Source organism: Argopecten irradians, chromosome 9 (genome assembly GCF_041381155.1).
Source record: "Argopecten irradians isolate NY chromosome 9, Ai_NY, whole genome shotgun sequence".
In the NCBI taxonomy this organism is placed as follows: Eukaryota; Metazoa; Mollusca; class Bivalvia; order Pectinida; family Pectinidae; genus Argopecten; species Argopecten irradians.
In genome coordinates, this window is record NC_091142.1 from 8071597 (window position 1) to 8094092 (window position 22496).

The following is a 22496-nucleotide window of genomic DNA, read 5'->3' on the forward strand; positions in this document are numbered from 1 at the left end:
GTGTGGTAAGGTTACATATTAAGAAAATGTAAATAAGCACTGGAGTATCGTGGATGGAATTTCTTACAGAATTTTAAGTTGAATATCCTTCATGAAATTTGGGTACTGAGATGGTATGTGTTGAACAATTATTTCAATTTCAATTTCCAAATATTTCATTGACAAAAAGATGATAATATGTCAATAGGATTAGAAATCAAGTAAAGCCTATCTTAGTCTTCTGATACAAGTGGCACAAACAAACAAAATCTACATGAAATATATGAGGTAACTCTGGTGTTTTTACAGAATAAGCAGTGATGAATTTGAATTTATGTATTCATGAATATGTTGAAATAAATGAAGACGCAAAATACCCTAAAATCTCGAAAATATGCCGGTCTTGAAAGTAAGCCCATTTCTTACAGTCAAATGCATCTTGAAAATAGGCCGCACTTGAAATTACATCTTCAATTATCCCAAAGAAATTATCTAAAAAAGACAATCTTTTTTGAAGTGTGGTCTGACAATATACAATTCTTATAGCATTAATTACAGTGGTGTTATTTTATACATGCAAAGGTATAAATAAATGCATATTTGTATCTATCATCATATTTGTTAATGTACTTATTATTACCCATTATTATAGTTTTTATCTCTTTTTTTTCTTTTTTTTTTTTAAATATTGATACTTAATTTTAACACCTAAGAAAGGGTTCGAAAGTAAGCCGGTATCTTAGTTAAAGATGCTCCACCGCCGACAGAGCATAAATGGTATTCATCATTTGAACAATAATTGGTGTTTAATCGTGTATATATATGTAAAATTAACACAAAAAATAATATAAAATAATTTACTTCGCCTTTGGTGCATGCGCAATAAGTACTTCATTCCATATAGGATATAGTGGCACGGAATTTTTTCGGGATGCAATTAATTATTTTTTTATGTTTTTAACTTGAAGTAAAATTAGAAGCTCAAACTTTTCAATGGTGGTAATGGTCTAAAGAAAGTAACTTTTTTAACTGAAGAAAAATACTAAATCGTCTGCTCCTGTTTTTGATAGTGAAAAAATACCATTTGTCAGCGGTGGAGCGGTCTCTTAATTAATATATATAAGCCTATCATTCTTTACAGAATAAATGACTTAGAAAATAAGACATGCTTGAAAATAGGTCGATCCTGAAAATAAGCCTAAAAGAATATAAGCTGCGGCTTATTATCGAGATTTTAGGGTATTAGAACACGCGGAAAATCAAGTGGTTGACAGTATCACATGGAGACAAAATTCGAACATACCGCAGTCTCCCAAAGCATAGACATTCACACACCGCAACACATTGCATGAAATAGAGACCGTTCTTAATTTATTTCTTTACTACAGATCAATGGTAGGTATCAATATCCCTTTGTGGTCTAACAGTTTCTTTGTTTATTTTTTAATAAATAATAATTCCTTAAATTTGATATCAATTGGAAATGATGATGCAGTTAAGTATGAGATTAAGGATATAGCAAGTTTCTGGTTTCTCGAGATTGTCTATTCCAGAGGCGAAACCAGACACTTACTATATCTCTCGACCCCATACTTTTACTTTTAATATACCGATGCATACAAGGTTATTATATCACTATGCATAATCCCGAAATGATATAGACGTACATGCATTGTTGAAATTCCATTTTTTCCTATATTCCTAGATTTTTTCTTGGAATTTTAACAGAAACGGACTATAACAACGTTTACTAAGTAAACGTATTTAAGTCATTCGATAAGGACAATATTGCAAAAATAAAGCAGCAAATTTAATACCATGAAAATGACGAAACTTCAGTTTTGAAAAGCAAAAACGACTACACAAACGACATTTTATATTATGACGTTTTCGTATGAAAGGCCGTTCATGTCAGAAACGAGATAATTTAACGCGCTAAAACTGCATTTTAAATGTTTTTTATCACGCGTTAAACTTGACAACCAATCAGAAACGTCGTTATATGTTGCCACATAGGAAACTGTGCTTTTCGCCTTTCCCATATGCATATGGTCAAAATCTCCCAGCGGCAGCCACTTGTGAACAGCACAATGATCTGAGAATCAGTTAAAGATTAATAATCATGGACCCACCAGAGTGCCCTAAAATTATTTTTAGACGTTTAAGAGGTCTAGATAAAAAAAAACCTGTATAAATCACTTCGACGATTATAATGGCCTTATTTTGCAAAATCCATGTTTTCATTTTGAGAAAGTCCGTGCCTTCATAAGAACTTTATAGTCGACTTTGAAATGCTGTACGAAAATAAAGCAAAACGTTGGGAGGAAAACAACTATAAGTTACTACTATAAATTCTCGATTGGTGTGCTGAAAATTTTACTTATGCACTTTGGTCGAAGGTTTTGGTATTCATTCATCGTTCTGTGTGACTTTCTTTGATATTTACAGACGATTATTTAAAAAGTACTGCCACTCAAAACACTACCTAAATCTGGCGAGTCATTTCCCGTATTTTGCAGTGAAATTGAAAGACGGTTTTGTGTTCCAATTAAAATATGAGAATATTCAACACTCTTCTTCATATAAATTGATTTGAAATAGAACATACCGCTTTGAGAGTATTTTGCAATCCGGATCATTAAACCCCCAACCGAGCACCTGGCCGTGTAGGTCGTTTTAGTCAGCACCTTGAGACATGCGCATTCGTAGTAATAACAAAAAATGGCGAAGCGGGAGGTTTTAATTGCGGTGCTACACTCTGAAAAGTGGCGTATCTACGTTAATAAAAGAGGTATCGTTATGGAAATGATAACCGAAGAATTTCATGGATACAGAGATTCGTTTAATGTGTTATCTTTTGTTGGAAACGCATAACAATGTAGCATAAAATAGCCGTCGAATGGCTCTACAGAACCCACTGTTAACATTTACGCTCATTTCGTTTATTTCGATGTACGTGTATAAGAATTTTAATCGATGATCAAAGTCAAATTTGAGCTTAAATTGTCATTTTGTACTTATATTTTTCACGCCACAGTATAATAAATAACAAAACACAGTAACTAGGATTTTAGAGGGAAAAATTCTAATTTTGTACCAAAAGGGGTATAACTTACAACTATAAAAATGTTGTTAATAAATTTATACAATTCAGATAATGAATATAACAGTATTGGAAAACCTCTACTGTAAAGTACCGTAATGGATGCAATTTTAGAATCAATTTTAGGAAGTGTGTGTTATCAATCTTCGCAACATATACTAAATATTGTTGTACATGTCTATTACTATTTAATGGCATATGAATTGTCCATCGTTGACAATGGATTACACTAGTCATAAATTCATCCTTTTTTATTTCTGCTTCGTTTTGAATTTTTAGATACAAGAACATAAAAATACAATGGTAATTATTTATAAACCATCGACATAAAAGGGAAAAAAACTGATCATTCAAACGAATGTTTTCCGATGACTATTAGGTCTAGAGAGGTGGACACGGTAGATCTAGAGTTAAGACATCATTGTCATCGTATGATGACTCAACTCGGTTCTTTGAATACAACAATGTATATATTTGCAAAGCCCGAAGTCGTGATTTGACTTTTGGTTTCTGTAGAGTTTAATTAAGGAATAATTTTTATGGAGGCGCAGCCTGCCATCATGTAATCACTCTGGTTTTCAATTATCACCGGAACACTATACCTTGGTAATCCTATCGACAGTTTCCGGAACTACGGGAGATAACTTTACACTGTGTATTGCAACGTACGTTGTGTATTATACAGCAGTCAGAGGTTCTCCGTTTATTACATGTTTCAGTCACATTATAATTTCCCACTTAATTACTTTAGACTTATTTTCAATGTTACAATTAGTTATTAGTTATTCTCACCGAAAGTGTGTCTCAATATCGGTACTTATACTAGTGAGTGCGCTGCATCTAGATCTGTTAGCCTTACTAACCTACGGCAGACTAACTTGCAAACCGCGAATCTAACAGTAATTGCATATAAACTTGTTTGTAAGTAAAAATAATTCAACTGACAATAAATGCCTTTTCAATTACGTGTATTTAATCGAATATTGATAGGCCTATCCACTAATATTTTATAAAAATGAACTAGAATTCCCCAAACTAACGAACATGTCAACAAGAACAGTCCGTACAAAGGGAGACAAAAAAAAACTGTTACAAACTCTGCCGACGCACTCCAATGCAGAGTGTTAAATCACACATGTGTTCACTGCTTCACTCATGTTACCGGGGACGCCATCATGGCTTCTGCTGTTGATATTACGGTATATATTTGTAATTATAAGTACGATGTCATGATATTTAAATATCACAGGCCTAAAAGGATATAATCTGACAATGATTTTGACGAATTTTTTATTCAATTTGACCGAACGAAAATCTGACGTACATGAAAAACGGCGAGGTCCCGTACTATCGCCATTACCTGACGCCGTGTTGGTCCTGGAATGGCTGGCGAGTTTACAGCCGTGAGTGTTGATAATTTTGTTAAAAACTTGCTGTCAAAACTTCAATAATCCTTTAATATGTTTCATTTACAGTTGATCAGATCATTTTCGTGCATTTTTCAACGGCAAATAATGTACTAACATCCTACAATAAACACATTACTCGGAACGATAGAAAGTGAAAGAAGCGGTGAACGGACGGTGAATCGGCACGGACAAAGCAGCAATAACAGTGTTTTACAGAGCAAATATATTGATGGAGCCACGATACAAATATTGATTAGTTTGTTTACGATATTTCAGGTAATTTGCGCATATATTGTGTTTAAGTTATAAAAAATCGGCAATATTTTGAGTATTTCCGACAGAGAAAATCGCCCATTTTCTGACATGTAAACGTTTTAATTAATTTTTGAAGTCCTCATGTCGAATAATATTTGGAAATGATAGCATCACTGTATAATTTGATTCATTCTGAAGCAACATTATTAACAAAACATTTCTCAAAAATAAACATAAAAGTACGGCGGCACAGAAGTGACACGAAAAATATTTTTTTTAATGTAGGACCCCCCAAAAAAAAAAAAGATTTTATGTAGGGTGAAAAATATTTTTTTCTTTTACGTGCTCACGTAAAACTTATTACGTGAGCACGTAAAAACGTTTACGTGCTCAAGTAAAACAGTTTGTGTAAGACAAGAAATATTTTTTATGTATGGTGAAAAATATTTTTTTTATGTGGGACGAAAAATGTTTTTTTTTTATGTAAGACAAAAAATATTTTTTTATGTAAGGTGAAATATATTTTTTTCTTGTTTTAACAATATCTTGTTTATTTGCAGATGTTGTATATTCTATACAAAGGGATATTCCGTTAAGATATTAAAGGATTTGTGCAGCCAAAATATTTTTTGATAATACGTCAGGATATTGCTTTGGATGAATGAAAAATTAAGTCCCACCCAACGAATCGCCTAGCTTTTAGCGCTATCGGTTGGTTTTGGTCGTGATTTACGGGTAGTGTCGACTACGGTTCAGAGATAATGAGATACTGATGTAGATATTTTCAGTTTCAAAACATTCCATTTACACCATTTCAAACATTCAAACAAGCATATATCTAACTTTAGATTAGATAATCTGTCCAATTTGATAGCGATATCAAAATGATGTTCGGATCAGTCTGGACTGAGATTTAGATAGCATATTATATAAATTTCTGTGTAATAAAAAAAAACAGTATAATGTAACACTATCTTATTACTTATTATTGTTTTTTATTTCAAATTTCTACCATAACGATGAAATACGTCACAGTTTTTGAGTAAAAGTAAAATGTGGACGGTTATTAGTTATGTGATATTGGAGTGACAATACCGAACTTATACCGAAAATAATATGTATATCTATATTGTTGCCTTTGAAACTTTATCCATAACGTTTACTAAAAAGCAGAAATACATCAATGATATTTCTGATATGTGTTTCTAAATTACAGTATAAGTGTAGATTTAAATTCATAATTTCAAAATTATACTAAATCCTTAAAATAGTATATCTATTGTCGATCCTTTTGTATATCATACCGAGATTTAATAGTTAGTATGATATATGAACATTTATCGTATAATCCAAAAAGTAACCACACATAGTGTTCAAATGAAAAAATAAAATTACTTGTATACAGGCATCATAAATAGATATGAAATGTTGTACCTTTTCAAAATTATACTTGGTGATATTTATATAAGTATATTTAGTGTGGTAATGCTGTAACCCTTCTTGTATGACTATACATGTAGATTCGAAACAGTGAAAATACTAGAACGAATATACGTACCCGGCCTACTATACCTTTCTAAAGACGACACCATTTTCTGTCAAAAACGTCTTTTGAGCTACAATATTGCAGCTATGAAAATACATGCTTAGAATTTTTCCTAAAACCTTAGAAATTACGGGTGATTGCTATATTCCACGATTCCGTAATTACAGTACTAGACTGGAATAATTTTTAAGGTTAAATCTTTAGTTGAAATAGTTCTTAGAACCATTTTTGTTTCTGAATAAGTCAACTTCCATTATTGTTTTATCTGTGTACGACATATATATATATGTAATATATATTCCTAGGTACATGTATGATCAGGGATATTTTATTTCCATTTGCTTTTACATCTTCATTTTAAAATGGAGGTGACAATAAAAAAACCTAGAGATAGATGTACGGGGTTTCCATAATTCAAGTCACAATCCAATTAACGGATGTCCTAACCTGATTGACAGTAAGACAATAGCAAATACCCGACATAGTCCACCGAATAGCAAATTGCCCGCGGCCAGGTACTTACAGGTGAGTTCGATGAATGGCGTTTGGTACAGGTAAACAACATCCTGGCCCAGGTATTACATAACCATCAAACCAAAGACATGGCTAATTATATATCTATATAGGGGTATCTACTCGTATATCGATTAAAAATTGAAAGCGACCGCACAGTCTGAAAAAATAGTTTGTTTTGCTAATATCTCAATATTTAGATCTTTTATAATATCAAAAATAAATTCTTTCTACCACATGTTGAAACGTTTTACGGTATTGTAATAAATGTATCTCAATTTATTCGGTTAGCAACACACAACACAATGTTGGTAATGATCAATCATCGGTGTGTATGTACAGAAACATATACACCGTATACATATATGTATATATGTTTCTGGTATGTACGTCAATACTTTAATAAAGGATTTCTGAAATTGTTTCATAAAATTTCATTTTACAGTCACAAACTTTGTAATTCACAATGTATCAAAGATGCAGACTACAGGAAAATATTATGTAATTAAAGCTTATTCGTTGCTGAACTCCTCGACAAAAAAAAATCGAAACTTTTATTTCTGTGTGGATTTTCTTTCATAATAACACGAAGATACCTGTTATTAGAGCATAAATTAGAGTATTTGAAACATCGAATTTCACTCTTTTAGTTATTTACATTCGAGCCAAAGTTATTGTATGATTAACTTCACTCAAAAGTAATCATAAAAAATCGTTGATCGGCTTTTCCTGTGACCGTCGATGTAAGTGATAGCACATCAGTTATAGTACAGCTATAAGCCACGGACTATTATGATGTCACGGTTTAGAGCTAGAACATATGCATAATCGGGCGGTCAGAAGTTTGGACCTCGATATCGACGGTTTGTTATTCCGGTCGCGCGCGGCACGGATAGGTTTCTACACGTGCTAATAAAGCCATTTCCAGCATAAACTGAAATTATAATTTTTGACTGCACAATTCCTTTAACTAGTACTTTCATTGCAACAAAATGTAATATTCCAATCCAGTATTAACTTCTGAAATTGAAATCAGGGGTATCAATGTTTATAATATCCTGAGTTGGGTTAGATGTTTTAATGGAATATCCCTTGAGAGGAAATTGGACATTGATTTCAACTTCACCTTACACTGTTGTTAACATTGACAGATTGACACTGGATTTGGCAATATTTGATTGTTGGGTTCATTAATGGCATGGACGGCCTCCAATGTATGTTGTGTGTAGCATGCACAGACTGCGCTGTATTTGTTGGGTCTTCTTGTATAGTGGAACTCTTGTCCTTTCATTGTGCTACATGTATTATGATATCACTGGAACATGCCGCTGAAGACACCCAAGCATCCCAACACACCTGGTCACATTAAACTGACAATGGGTCAGCCAGTCGTTCTACTGCCAGTATATGCTGAGCTCAGCAGGAGCATAACTACCACTTTCATACACTTTGCCCAGATGGTAGAAAGTTCAAACCATGATTGAAATTTCAAAACATGTAAAAACCAACACAAACTTTCAAAAGGAATATATATTAGTCTTGCATCATTTTTATTCTATATATCATTATTCATTGTTCATATTTATTTCGCATACAATATTTTCAAGATCTTTGGAGCATTTGTTTTTAACAACTTTATAAGATTTAACATTTCCATGATTTAACCAATTTGCAAATATTTGATCCACATTATTCTATAATAAACAACAGTCATTCTGCGAAAGCACAGAATTTTCAATCTGTTATTTCAATCCATATTGATTGAAAATAACCTGAACATGTACTATTACCTCTTTTATGATATATCTTTAATATTTCAATATATCATTACCCTGTCTAGAATCTGAGCTACGCCTCCTTCAGTACTTTCAGTACTTTGATTATTAATGATTATGTATTTTTACTGATGTGTAAACTGCATTTTTTGTACATATATTTTAAATGACGCGCGTCGTGTTGAAATATCTGTACAAAAAATGCAGTTTACACACCAGTAAACAACAAAAAAATAAAAACATTCCTTATATTTACATTTGGACCGACCATTTCATTTAAATTTAGTCTTCCGGTGAAATAAACCTTCGTTTTAGCCGAGTAATTGATGGAATCGCGAAACAGATGGCTCCAATTTGGCGGAACATGTGTCAAGTTCCGGGAGTAAATAAAATATAGTTCCACAATAACTTTATCGTTTTTAATCCATTTATTCCATATGTTTTCATTTTATTCATTTTTTAATATTAACACAATGCTTCCCATTGCATTCAAACTGATGTTGATATCGAACCCTTGTAATGGTATATTTTAGCCTAACCGGATGCGCATTCACATAAGGGCGGAAGTCAGTGTTTTGGTTTGTGTTCTTGCGCAGCAGCCCCTCTGCGTTTACGCAAGTATAAACGATTGCCCGGCTAGTAAGGTTATATAGGAAAGTGAAAACGAAAATGTACAAAATAAGCGTGCCTTTTTGTCAGCATCATATAACATGTCCACCAAGATGGCTAATTTTATTATCTGCGGTCTGCTGCTGATTGGTGATCTGGTGAACTCAAATGAAACAACGTCTCTGATTGGTTAGCTTAGTTTTTCAACTTTAACACGTTGAAAATATAATTGCAACATTTAATGCGTTAAACTTTAAAAAATGTTTAACGAATTGACGTTCAAAGCGCGAAAACGCATTCACAAACAGTTATTCACGGTTGTCGTCATGCAGGACTGAAATATGTTTTCATCGATAGGTTATATTACACGTGTTTATGAAATGGCTTTATTGAAAGTGAAAACATGGAAGTCATATGATAAAATAATATAACCAATATTATTTTGTACTCGATGAAATTTCAATGTTTTGTACAATTCCCGAGCCTTTGTATTCAGACAACGCAATACTTTGCACACTAAGGAGGCCATACTTAAATGACCCTGTCTGTTAATAGGACATTAAACTAATAAAATAAACAAGCCCAGGACAGTAATTCCGGCTTCAGCTTAGGTGCACAAATCTTACACATATATGGCATATTATAATTATATGTCTATGCCGACACGCTTTGATAGCGACTGTTGCTACAGGTTAAACAGTTTAACGTTAAATATACACTACTACTAACTTTAGAATTGCCTCAAGGATATTCCCATTAAGGGACTTTCCCGAATTTGCATTGATCACACAGACGCTTGCATGCACTACAACAAGTCGAATCATAATTATTTCTTCTGCTTATTTGACTTTTGCACAATGAGGAGCAATATTGAGTTATTTGTGGATTTTTTGTTTTTCCTGTGTGCAGTGTTAATGCCGGTCGTGTGCCTAATGTTCGGTGTAGATCTAACAATATATATGTCGTTTCTCCTGTACACGTATGCAATCTGCTGCCGATTAGTACCGAATGTTTTGGTAAGAACCAGTGTTTGTTTAAATTAAGTGTGTCATGTAAATGTTAAGTCTATCTTATAACCATCCGCGATACTCTAGGGGTTACTATCACTGACGTTATATCAACTCATGGACTATCTCATAGTAAAACTGGAGGCAGTTTAGCAGAAAAAAATGACCAATCACAGGCCAGCAAGAGACTTCCTTTAAAGACTACATACATAGAGAGAGAAGGGGGGGGGTAGGGTAGGGCGGGGGGAAGAGAAAGGCCCAACCTCAAAGCAACACAGTCAATATTCAATTCTTTTGATGTACATCTGTACATGTGTCTTCTGTTGCCTCCATTTACTATGAGATAATCCAGGGGTGGATATTACGTCAGTGATAGTAACCCCTGGAATATCGAGGATGTGGTATAAGTCACATCGACCAAAGCGGCCGATATCAACAACTGTCTATTTGCCATATTAGATATGATACCCCAATTCAATGCTATATGAGTTTCTTGTAGATGACAGTTTTTCAATGTCATACACCATAACAGATTATATATCTTAACAGTTTAGATAGGTTATTTCCATAACATTTTTTAGAGTTTCTTCTTGCTGTGACATAAGATCTCACCAATCTTCGCCAAGATGTTCCACAGCATGTTCAAAGTTCGTGTTGGATTTTGGAAATCTAAAATCATGTAAGGTTATAGTACCCCATATATTATTATTAGGTATGAAATAACTGCCTTCATAACTTCTGGTTCAGTATAGGATGTTGCCGTACCTCTACATCAGGTTCCTTTGCCTGGGACTGTCGTTTGTAGCTGTCAGCCTGATTCCAATCGAAGTAGTAAGGTTTTACGAAATATTCCTTTGGGTATCAGAGTTTGGATTCCAGATGGCTGAATTTCCACTTCTTCTAAATCATATGATGCATGTCAACCGCACAATCAAGGAAAAAATGAAGGGGAACTACATGTATTTTCTTGTTTCGAAGGTAAATAATGCTTCACATCAATATTACATAATATAATTACATCATTATATCATAATATTTGATGCCAATTAATATTTACTTATAAATTGATTTCTTTTGGTCATGTGAAATGATAAATCCCTGATTCATAATTTACATATATTTATCTTGTGGTTCTGTTGTTCTACCTGTAACGTTTTGTAAACCTTCAATATTAGGGTTTATAATTGAAAAGTTGATTAAGGTTTAAGGGTCAATTTATACAATATACATTTTTGGCCCTTTTTGGATGAATACATTTAGAATCATGTCCACGGAAAGTTATTTTTTCGGTGGGGAATCCCAAGAGAAAATTAATCTTTCCACGGGGACAATCTTAATTGTATCTCGACACACATGATCATGATTATTTTATTATATTTAATAAATCTAAAATAAATCCATGTTTGTTATATTCCACATTAACAAGAGTAAAAATAAATCGTAAATATATTTACTAACAATGTTGCAAAATGTGTCGGACTGTAGTCAGTGGAGATGAACATCACGCTTTCCCGCGTGACATAAGCCGTTAATAACTGTATAGCACATTTTGTAGAAGGTTAGTGCTATTTTGGACTGAAGAAGGCCCTATAGTGGCTGAATATATATTTCATAGAAATGATTTTTTATTTTACTTTGAGTTTAATTAGGCCCTTTAATTCGGATTATTGATATACAAGCTTTATACCGTATTTATCTCATTATGTAGATTGCTTGGTTTTGCAGAATCTTTGTCGGGTAAAGGCTTTCAGCAACATCGTTGTTATTCTTGCTTGAAGGTACAAACAACGATCATTTTCGGCCTCGTTCGGAGCTTCCAAGGTGTTATTTAACCAATTTACCTGGGGTTATTACTACACCTTCTTATTCCTTTGAAATATCTAACTTATTCAATGGCATGGTGGCAAGTTTAATCCAATGAAAAAATATAATGTGAGGTATAATATGACGTGTTACACTGTACATGGATACCCTCTTTTATACCGACCATAATTACATATAGTTTAGCCAGCTTTATTTTTCGTGTGCTATTGAATTCCGCATATGTCGAAGAGGACAAGGAAATGCTGTGAAATTATAACCACGAAAGTCTAGATCGCGAAATAATTACTCGCCGTGAAAATATCATTTGAATTTATCTTAGATTTTACTTTTTTTTTCTCTAAAACGCGAAATTAAGGCACAACTAAAATTAGTTAATTTACAGAAATTTAAAAACCTTTCAAAATATTTCCCGAGTAATACTGTACAAATCGAAGCGCTTGATAGTTCTACTCTTTTAATTATGATATCATCGTTACATACCGTCCGTGTCGAAATCCGAAAATCATGAACGTTTCTATAACGTATTTAGTGTTGACCTGAACTATGCATATATAACAATCGATAGAGGTTTGTTTCAGGTTTTAGTGATATGTTCCGCGTTGCTATGGTATACACTTACAGCGTCACTGTGGGTGACTATTTCCAAGGAGGGATCTTCTGAGCAGCAAAGGTGAGGATAACAATTTGTATACATTCAAGGTATAATTTCAATTATTTCGCGGTGCTGAAATCATCCTCGATACTCAATGGGTTCCGATCACTTGCAGTCTCTACACCCCTGGACTATCTCGTTGTAAAACCTGAGACAACAGAGCAGGTAACTTATTTGTTTGATGTACATGTACATCAAAAGAGCCGTAAAGCGATACAATGTGGTTGATTGTGTGGCTTTGAAATTTGGCGTCGCTCTCTCTGTACTCTTCAAAGGAAATCTTTGTAGGCATGTGATTGGTTCAGTTTTTTTCCCCTGAGCTGCCTTCAGTTTCATTATGAGATAGTCCAGGGGTGTAGAGATCGTGAAATATGAATAAACTTATCTTGCAAGATAAAATATCTTAATATTTACTTTTAAAGATGCTCCACCGCCGACAGAGCATAAATGATATTAATCATTTGAGCAATAATTGGTGTTTATTCGTATAGATATATGTCTAATTAACACAAAAAATAATCTAAAATGATTTGTTTCGTTTTTGGTGCAAGCGCAATCAGTACTTCATTCTACATATGATATAGTGACACGGAATTTTTTCGGGATGCAATTAATTATTTTTCATATTTTTAACTTGAAGTAAAATTAGAAGGTCAAACTTTTCAATGGTGGTAATGGTGTAAAGTAAGTAACTTTTGAAACTCAAGAAAAATACTAAATCGTCTGCTTTTGTTTTTGATAGTGAAAAAATATCATTTGTCAGCGGTGGAGCATCTTTAATAGTTATGAGTTATAGATTGTAAATAATGCATGAATTGTAAAAAATTGTTTACGTAGTATTTTTGTAATACCTTATTTCTGTATAATTGGCACAGTCTGCTGTCCCTCGTACATGTTCTGTGCTTGACTGTACACTGTATAATGTTGATGTCGGAGAAAGGTAGGGTTAATATCATCTTATTTGCCTTCCAATGCTATAATGTCGATTATTTTCGTGCTGATGATAATTTCGGGATTTCGCGAAACATCCATATGATCGCAAAAACAGTTGAATTTCTGGTGTCTCGTTTCTGCTTAAAACCACGAATGTTCTTTGTTTTTGATGCCCTTTCCAGGTATCCTAAGTGATGCTGCTTTCTCCAGTCTTTGCTCTGTTGCATTGGTGTATGCCATGAAGAGTGAAAGTACAAATGCTCTGGCAGTGACGCACGCCATGGATATTCATACTCAACATGACAGTAATTTGGTGTTATCATCTACTGTAAAGTTACTTATATTCGTGGGCTTTTAATTTCGCTTGATTCGCCGATTTCACCACATTCCCGAAATTTTATACCTCGCGATTTTTTTCAAAAGTGATAGATTTATATAAATCAATAAATCAAATTTTCCTACGGCTAATGGGTGATTCGTGAAAATTAACCCCCACGAATAAATTACAAATAGTAAATCGCAAAATTTAAAAACTATTCTGTAATTTGGATTATATATCAAACAGTTTTAATAAATGATTTATATATTGATTTACGTTTTGTTTATTAATTTGAAATTTTGTTTTTTCTATGTATTCAGAGTTCTGGCATTATTGGAGTGCGTTCCTTCAGCGTGATTTTCGGCTCAAGTTAGTTGTTAGAGTCTGCTGTATAGTTTACATTACTTACAAAATCACCCAAAATCCCTGGGATAAGGTAAGACCTATTTAGATTTAATGTGTTGTTTTTATTATTGCTTAATATCATCACAATTTCAAATTTTACAAATTCGCATCAATCATTTAATATTAATTATACACAATACGAATAACCTCGACGATAGGTTGTCTTTAAAACAATTTGAATATTTATTAGTTTAGTAAATACATATCTATGATGTATAAGATAAGTAAATAATAGCTAATTATTTTTTATTTATTTTATTCTGTTATAGTTTCTATTGTTACCACAACAATATCCTCTGTATTAAATGATCTCTCTTTTGTTATTACAATAATGTATTTTCTCTGAAGAATGCTTACAGCTAGATTTAATTGATGAAATAGTTTCAAATAACAATATCAATAACAAGTAATTGGGTAAAACTCTTATGTCTGATGTTCGATTCCCAAGATATAAGAGCAAATGTGGTCATATTAGGTCTTTTACGCAAACTAACAAACCGAATATGAAATAAGTGTCATAACAAATGTCCTGAAACGATAGAATCATATTCTCAAAATAAAAACAGTTACGGTACTGATTTTGAAACTACAAATTTAATTAGGCATATGACCTATTGAGTATCAAACGTGGGTTTAACATTGTGTTACTAAAATGTTCTGACGTGTTTTTCTTGATTTTTGGGCAATCTAATAAAGTAACACATTTCTGTCTCAGGAAGAATCCCCAGTCTATGGTGACCAGGAGTTTCCTATGCTCGGTGATAACCGGATCAGGAACGTTAAGCCCCCTCAATCAATCAATCAGGCTGACAAGGAAGAGCAGCGATTCTGGCGATCCCTATTCCTGATGAAATTTGCTGTGGTTTTCATGTTCATTGGACTGTCAGTAAACCTATTCGATGTGAATAGAGGAAACTCCGTTCCCGGATTCAATGGTAACTATAGTCCGTGGCGGGTATTACGAATACTTGCAGTAAATGTGTTTTACCTGTGGCGACTTTCAGAAGAATAGGCTAGGAGCATTTGGTTCTCCTGAAAACGTCTATCTCCTGAAAACCTTGTGATTTATTTTCGATTCCTGGCCACTGGATCATAAAACAGTCTTCGACTTTTTTCTTGACGTAATTTTTTTGTAACGCCATCTGTGAGTGGCTAAGTCTACATGTACATGTATATTTAAGACAGTTTTGGACTTTGTATTGCTATCCTATCCTCTCTAGTATCCATAACCCTCGCAGAAACTGAGAAAGTAATTGTCCATTAAAACCAAAATCATACGCTCAGTTGCCTTCTCTAAAACCGAAGCCATCTATGGTCTCTGCCTCCTATTATGTAAATGTGTAATATTACGATGTAAATCTAAGGTGACCACCATGCATGATCCCTATAGGGGTCAAAATTTAAACAATATCCAATGTCTTTACAGAGATTTTTAGGACAATTAATATCACAGTTATAGTTTTGAAGCTATATCAAAATTCAAAATGGCTGCATTGGTCACGTTTACGCTATATAATTCAAATAATATCCCTCCTGACATCCAAACTACTAAAATATATTTACCTCGCCATAGAAGCAGATGTTGGTAGAAGGACTTTGTTTTAATCCATTAATAAACCTTTACCTTACACATTACAATATTATATTGTAATTACCAAAACCAACATATTTGTAATTCGTGTAAAAAACTTAATGTTAAAGGGCCACTACCTTTCTGAAACGGCTTTTAATTTTTAAAATGGGAATGAAAAACGAGATCGATAATTTTGTAGAGTCACAAAAGTTATTAACTTACCGATAATACTACACGTATCATCACATTCTGAACAATTTATTAAAATAAATAAAATGTTAATTTTCATAACGCGGGTCGTTTTATGTTTCCCGCCGTCGTCCTAAACACCGCGCGGTAGTTGACTATCTCTGCGCCAGACGGCAAAACGGCGAAATGACTCTCCACTGTTATCATAAATTACGCAGGAAATCTAGCATATGTTTGGTGTTGTAACCTCATCTTAGGCCATCGGTATATATTTTCTGATGTTATTAATGTTTTTTAAGAAACCTTTATGTTTTGCTCCGGGAAGGTGGTGGGCCTTTATAAACAATCGATTATTTCTATGGTCTGCATTTGTGATGGAATTGAGTCAAATGGTGACTGATACCGTAAGTTGAAAACTCTTCAGATTCGTTAATTTTAGAACTAAAACATCAAGTGAACTTAAACTATTTATGTAGATGGTTGACTCAGTGTTTTTATGCTGAGATAAAATTGTCCATCTTTCTGTACTCCTAGACACGACATATTACTCCCATGGGAATCTATACCATTAATTTTAAGTTGTATCTACATGAAGAATTAGGAACTGATAATGTCACGTCTTTATTTGATCGTACTGAAATTTTACTATCAATTTTTTTCTAGTAGTACTAGAAAAATCTCCATTACTAGTATCTAATTTAGTTTTATCGTCGTTGTTTTGAAAATACATTTTGTTTATACAATACACAAACATTTAATGAATGGACGATTTGTCATTTCATAGTTATTTCAACTATTGTTCTACTGTTTAGTGCTAGATAAAAGTAACATGTAGATACTTTTTACAATGATATTTCATATAAAGGCCCACAACTCTTAAAAAGCCATAAGAAAATATGGTGACACCCTTATATCCCTACAGCCTAATAGTCCGAAAGCCCGTTAGTCCGAAGGTCTAATAGTCCTAAGGCCCTTTAGTCCGAAGGCCCAATAGTCCGAAGGCCCGTTAGTCCGAAAATTAGTAAATATTGCAAGTTATATAGTTGTTATAATCAACGTACCAGTTGTATTTTCACGAAAACATTTTTCCGCAATTTCTAAGTTTCTTCATGGAGCATTGCAAGGTCAAAATTACATCAAAAGGGGGAAAAATGGTAATAAAAAAGTTAATATGTTATATTTCAATAATTCAATTTTGCTTGTTACGAGCATTTTCATTGGCTTGAAAATTCACTTTATCAGCCCATAAAGGAAAAAATGGCGTCGCCGTTTGTGACGTTGCTTCTGATTGGCTGAGATGACGGCGTAATGATTTCATAGACAAAAGAGTCCCAAAATAAATTTTGAGTATTGAAGAGATTATCTTAAATAAATTGAATTATACGTATTAATTTGAATAATTTTTTTTATGTTATAGAGATATAACATTAAAATCTGATTGTACTCTCATCATAAACCGCTTCGCGGTTTATTTAGAGTACACTAAGATTTTTGTGTTAATCTCCATAACATAATATATCTATTCAAGTTAATCCTTAATAAGATATCTCACAAGCATACGTTCGATGAATTATCTTACAAACATACAAGCTTTAAGATGTACGATTGTAAGCCTTATGTACACTGTAATTTGATTGCATTAGAATTAACGTTGCTCCATGAATAAATGAATCATATAATCAAATCTTACCGAAAAAATGATCTTTATTATACATGTAAACGTCGTTATATTATACAATATGTACATGTGTTTAAAGACATATTTTTGCGTTTCCTTCCGCTTTCTTCGACTTGTTTATTCTACCCTTAATGACGGAAATGGCCCGCATATGATATTTTGGGGGAGATTTTAAACCGGATTGCATTGTACGTATAAAATGCCATCCTCGATACTCCAGGGGTTCCGATCACTTATGATCTCTACACCCCTGGACTATGTCATCGTAAAACTGGATGCAACAGAAGAAAACAGGTAATTTAGTCCTTTGATGTAAATCCCCATCAAAAGAGCCGTATAACGGTACACTGTGGTTGACGGCGTGGCTTTGAAGTTGGGCGTCGCTCTCTCTGTAGTCTTCAAAGGAAATCTTTGCTGGTCTGTGATTGGTCAAATGTTTTCCGCTGAGCTGCCTTCAATTTCACTATGATATAGTCCAGGGGTGTAGAGATCGTAAGTGATCGAAACCCCTGGAGTGTCGAGGATGATAAAATGCATATACTCTTTAATATCAGATCCGTTCACGTATTTTAAGATTATGCTCTTTTTTTAAATTCGCAACATTTCGTTTGTTTATTATCATTTTTCGTATCAAATATATAGAGTCACATACATGTAATTATATATAATAAGTAGACCTTAGCACTTTTGCGTCGAAAATTGTAATAAACGTTTGTTTCATTTCGAGAAATGTTCGCATATAAATTCCAGTTATATAATCTGTTTTCGGACTAACGGGCCTTCGGACTATTGGGCCTTCGGACTAACGGGCCTTAGGACTAATGGGCCTTCGGACCAACGGGCCTTCGGACTATTGGGCCGTAGGGATATAAGGCGGTCACCGAAAATATAATGGATGATCTAAGATGAGGCTACAATACCACACAATTGCAAGATTTCCTGCGTAATCTTTTTTAACAGTGAAGATTTATTTCACTGTTTTTATGTCTGGCGCTGTGATAGACAACCAACACGCGATAATTAGGGCAATGCCACAACGGGGGAAAACACGAGGCGACTCGCTTTATGAAAACTAGCATTTGATTCATTTTAACAAAATTGCTCGGAAGGTGATGATGAGTGCTGTATTAACGGTATGCTAATAACTTTTGCGACTCTACAAACTTATTAATCTTTTACATTCACATTAAAAAAATATTAAAAGGTGTTGGGGCTTTAAGGATATACTTTCAATTGCATATAATTTTATCTATTTTCCCCTAAATGTATTTATGATAAATTTTATGGAAACGTATTAATACTGTCTGAGAGCTGTGTGTGTCTGGTTAGAATTATATACACGATATGCAATAACGTGTTGAATGTAGGTTTGTTCACACATACTGAATTATGTTAGTATACCCCGCGACGAAGTTAAGGGAGTATACTGGAATCGGGTTGTCCGTCCGTCCGTCTGTCTGTAGACACAACATTGTCCAGCTTATTCCTCATGAACTTCTTGACTTGATTTTGATAAATTTGGTACAGAGAACGCTGACATGAAGGAGAGTTGAGTAAACTATATAGGGTTCTGCAATGTCCCCTACTAATGGAGTTATTACTAAAGGTGGTGTTCAAGCTAATGTTAAACATTCCATAGAAACTGCCCACAGCCCAATTTTCTTGAAACTTTGCATATTGAAAGTACTACTAGTTGTCCCTTTAAAATGACACCTCTTTTTCCTTTTGAGATTTTAAAAAGTCCCAAAGGGCCTGAATTCTTTGTAGTCATTTTTATTAAAACTAGCTGCACAAACATGTCAAAAAAGGTTGGCCTTTGTTAAGTATTCTAAAATATTTATTCATAAATCATTTGAGTAGATCGTATACTTCATATTTAAGTCATTTCTTTTAGATTTTTAACGGAAAATTTTGTTTGAAATAATATTTTTTACGAAAAAGTAACACTTTTTGGAAAAAATGAAAACGAAACATTGCTCTTTGTCATCTCATTTCATCCTGTTACTGGTTTTGTCCACACTTTTACCCCCATTTAAAAATACTCCCATGACATTTTCTGTCAATGTGTAAATTAGGTTCAAAATTAAAATCCGGGAAAACTGTTTTTGAGTGACTTCAAAATAGAGAGTGGATGTAGCAACGGATCAGTTTTTTGTTAGTATACCTAGTTATACATTTCCAGTTTATGATTCCAGAGTCCGATATAAGTGAAAATCAGTGTACAGTAATAATTTTTTATGCTTAATATCATGGTAACACCTTTTAAAATATTGGTTGCCATGGTAACAAAACGGAGGCCTCTGATTGGCTGAAATTTAAATGATGTCAGAATTAAGTGAAAATTGATATATAGAGGTTACAATGTATGGTGAATAACATGGTAACACTTTCAAAAAGATAAGTTGCCATGGAAACAAAATGGAGGCCTCTGATTGGTTGAAATTTAGATATTGTCAGATTTAACTGAAAATTGGTATATATGGGTTATAAAATATGCTGAATAACATGGAGTCCCTTTTTAAAAGATTGGTTGTCATTGAAACAAAATGAAGGTCTCTGATTGGTTGAAATTTAGATATTATTAGATATTAGTATAATTGGTACATATGGGTTATGGGGTATGCCGAATGAGATAGTAACAGTTTTAAATACATTGTTGCCATTGTTTCGAAATAAAAGCCGTCTGATTGCTAAAATTCCGATTGTAGCCTTTGTGGTGCTGGTATTATTTTTTAGATTATACACACTTTATTTGAAAATCAAATGTAACTCTGTGTCCCTCTTTAATCATTTTTAATTCAATTTAAAATAATTTTTATCTACATAAGAGAGATGGATAATCTTAATTTGTATCTTTTGCGTTTAAGTTGCTGACGAAAATATATTTCTTTCCAATAATTATTTAATTTCTGATATGAAAAGAGAAACTATTTGTTTCACCCAAGAGCATATCCAATTGTTAGGCTTTTTTGTACTGTTAGGGAAGATGCATGAATAGAAATGCAATAATGTTAGAGTACATATGTTAGGTAACAAAAAAATCTATCACTAACTGTTGTTTTATTATGGTGTCTATGATCAATTTTAAATTTATGGTCAACTAGGGCAAATATTGATTTTTTTAGAAAATTCCCCTTTCTACATTTCAGCCTATAAAATGCTATTTTCCCGGATTTCATTTTTTTTTGAAAAAGTATCTGTTATAAGATTATACCTATAGCATGTTTTTAAAATGGTTTAAAAGTGTGGACAAAATCGATAACATGCCAGATATTTCGAGCAAACCCAATATCATCAATTTTCATCCTGACAAAAATTTGAGGTTTTTTGGCTTCAAAATCAATTTGTCGTAAAAACAATTCGTAAATATCATTATAAATGGATATGAAATAAAGAATGAAGTATCTTTTATTAACAAAAATAATTAAAAATTAAAAATTATGATCAAAAGATGGACACAAGGGGTCCCCTTGCCACATACCCAAAGTAATTTTAGAAAACATCATTTCAGGCCCTTTATGTCTTTTTAAAACATACAAAATAAAGAAACAGCACATAAAAAGTAGTTATGTACCTAGACCTTTAACACTGCAAAATTTGAAAAAAATCGGCACTTAGGCGGATTTTGCAACCCCACCTTTGTGCAGTGGGGGTATTAGTCATCCACTCTGACGACAGTTCTAGCTCTGTTCACTCCTGAGGTTTTATGTAACTCTCCTCCTAACTCTAAAATTGGTACTGTTCATTATAAGATGTCCCTGTGGGTGTTTTTTTTATAAAGTAAAAAAAAATGCTAAAATGCTGATTTGTTTACCAACATGGAATTGTACTTTGTTATTGAAATGCATATTTTTTTTTATTTCATTTTACGAAATTGTTTCAATTCTCATATATTTACTATACTGTGAACGTGTAAATTAACGAGAGAGGGTAATTTTCGCTAATTACACGAAAACCTTTTAATCGCAAAAAAATTCTACCGCACGTAAGATTTTGTGAATATATATGAAATACATGTATATTATCAAAAGCCCGAAGTTATATATATCCCAATAATAATACCGACACGAAATGTTTACTTTTGTAATTGGCGAAATTAAACACTCGCAAATATATCCCACGTTTACAGTATATTGGAGTGTGAAATTTAAGTTTCACATAATAATTGATGTGTTTGTTTAGTGTGTGTTCATGCATTATTTTTGTAAAGTGTTTTGTTTTTCTTCATTTTCCTTAAGAAACAATATTTATGTACATTTTATTTTCATATTCATTTTTTTGTGAAGAGCCATACACAATGTGGATGCCAAATGTTAAAGCCTTGATTATAAAACTATATGAATTATCATAAAACGGTTGATGAAATGGTATAGATAAAATGAGTTGGGCAGTGATTGTCTGCTATGGTGTGGGAAATCTGAAAATATACCATTACATCAATGTTTATTTTCTTTAGTATTAATTTCAAAACTTTTTTGAAAGAGCTTGAATAAAATAAAAGGTCATGTTGGCTTGTATATACCAAACGTTTGTAGTTTAAAAGATTATTAAATCTACAGTCTTCCTTTTCCAGCAAACAAATTCAAATCTTGTCCAAGGGAAATCACTCTCATTATCTTGCAAATTTTCCCCACAAATGCTATCTATTGCAAATCATTTATACTTTGTCGGAAAAAATACCACTACACGTTCATTATATGCGAATACCGTGGTGTTGTACGGGAATG

At 33.1% G+C, this 22496-nt stretch overlaps 1 protein-coding gene across 2 annotated transcripts; it reads left to right on the forward strand.

The window, feature by feature from the left end:
- The first annotated feature begins 9927 nt into the window (after window positions 1-9927).
- LOC138331306 (uncharacterized) lies at window positions 9928-22295 on the forward strand. Of its 2 annotated transcripts, none has more exons than XM_069278830.1 (7): window positions 9928-10205; window positions 10949-11174; window positions 12599-12690; window positions 13548-13612; window positions 13788-13910; window positions 14245-14360; window positions 15045-22295. In XM_069278830.1, exons 1-7 carry the CDS (start codon window positions 10198-10200, stop codon window positions 15339-15341), a joined length of 927 nt encoding a protein of 308 aa, XP_069134931.1. In that variant the 5' UTR covers window positions 9928-10197; the 3' UTR covers window positions 15342-22295. The 2 variants fall into 2 exon arrangements, with proteins under 2 accessions (XP_069134931.1, XP_069134930.1); XM_069278829.1 differs by having other exon boundaries at window positions 9930-10205; window positions 10944-11174.
- Window positions 22296-22496: the final 201 nt, after the last annotated feature.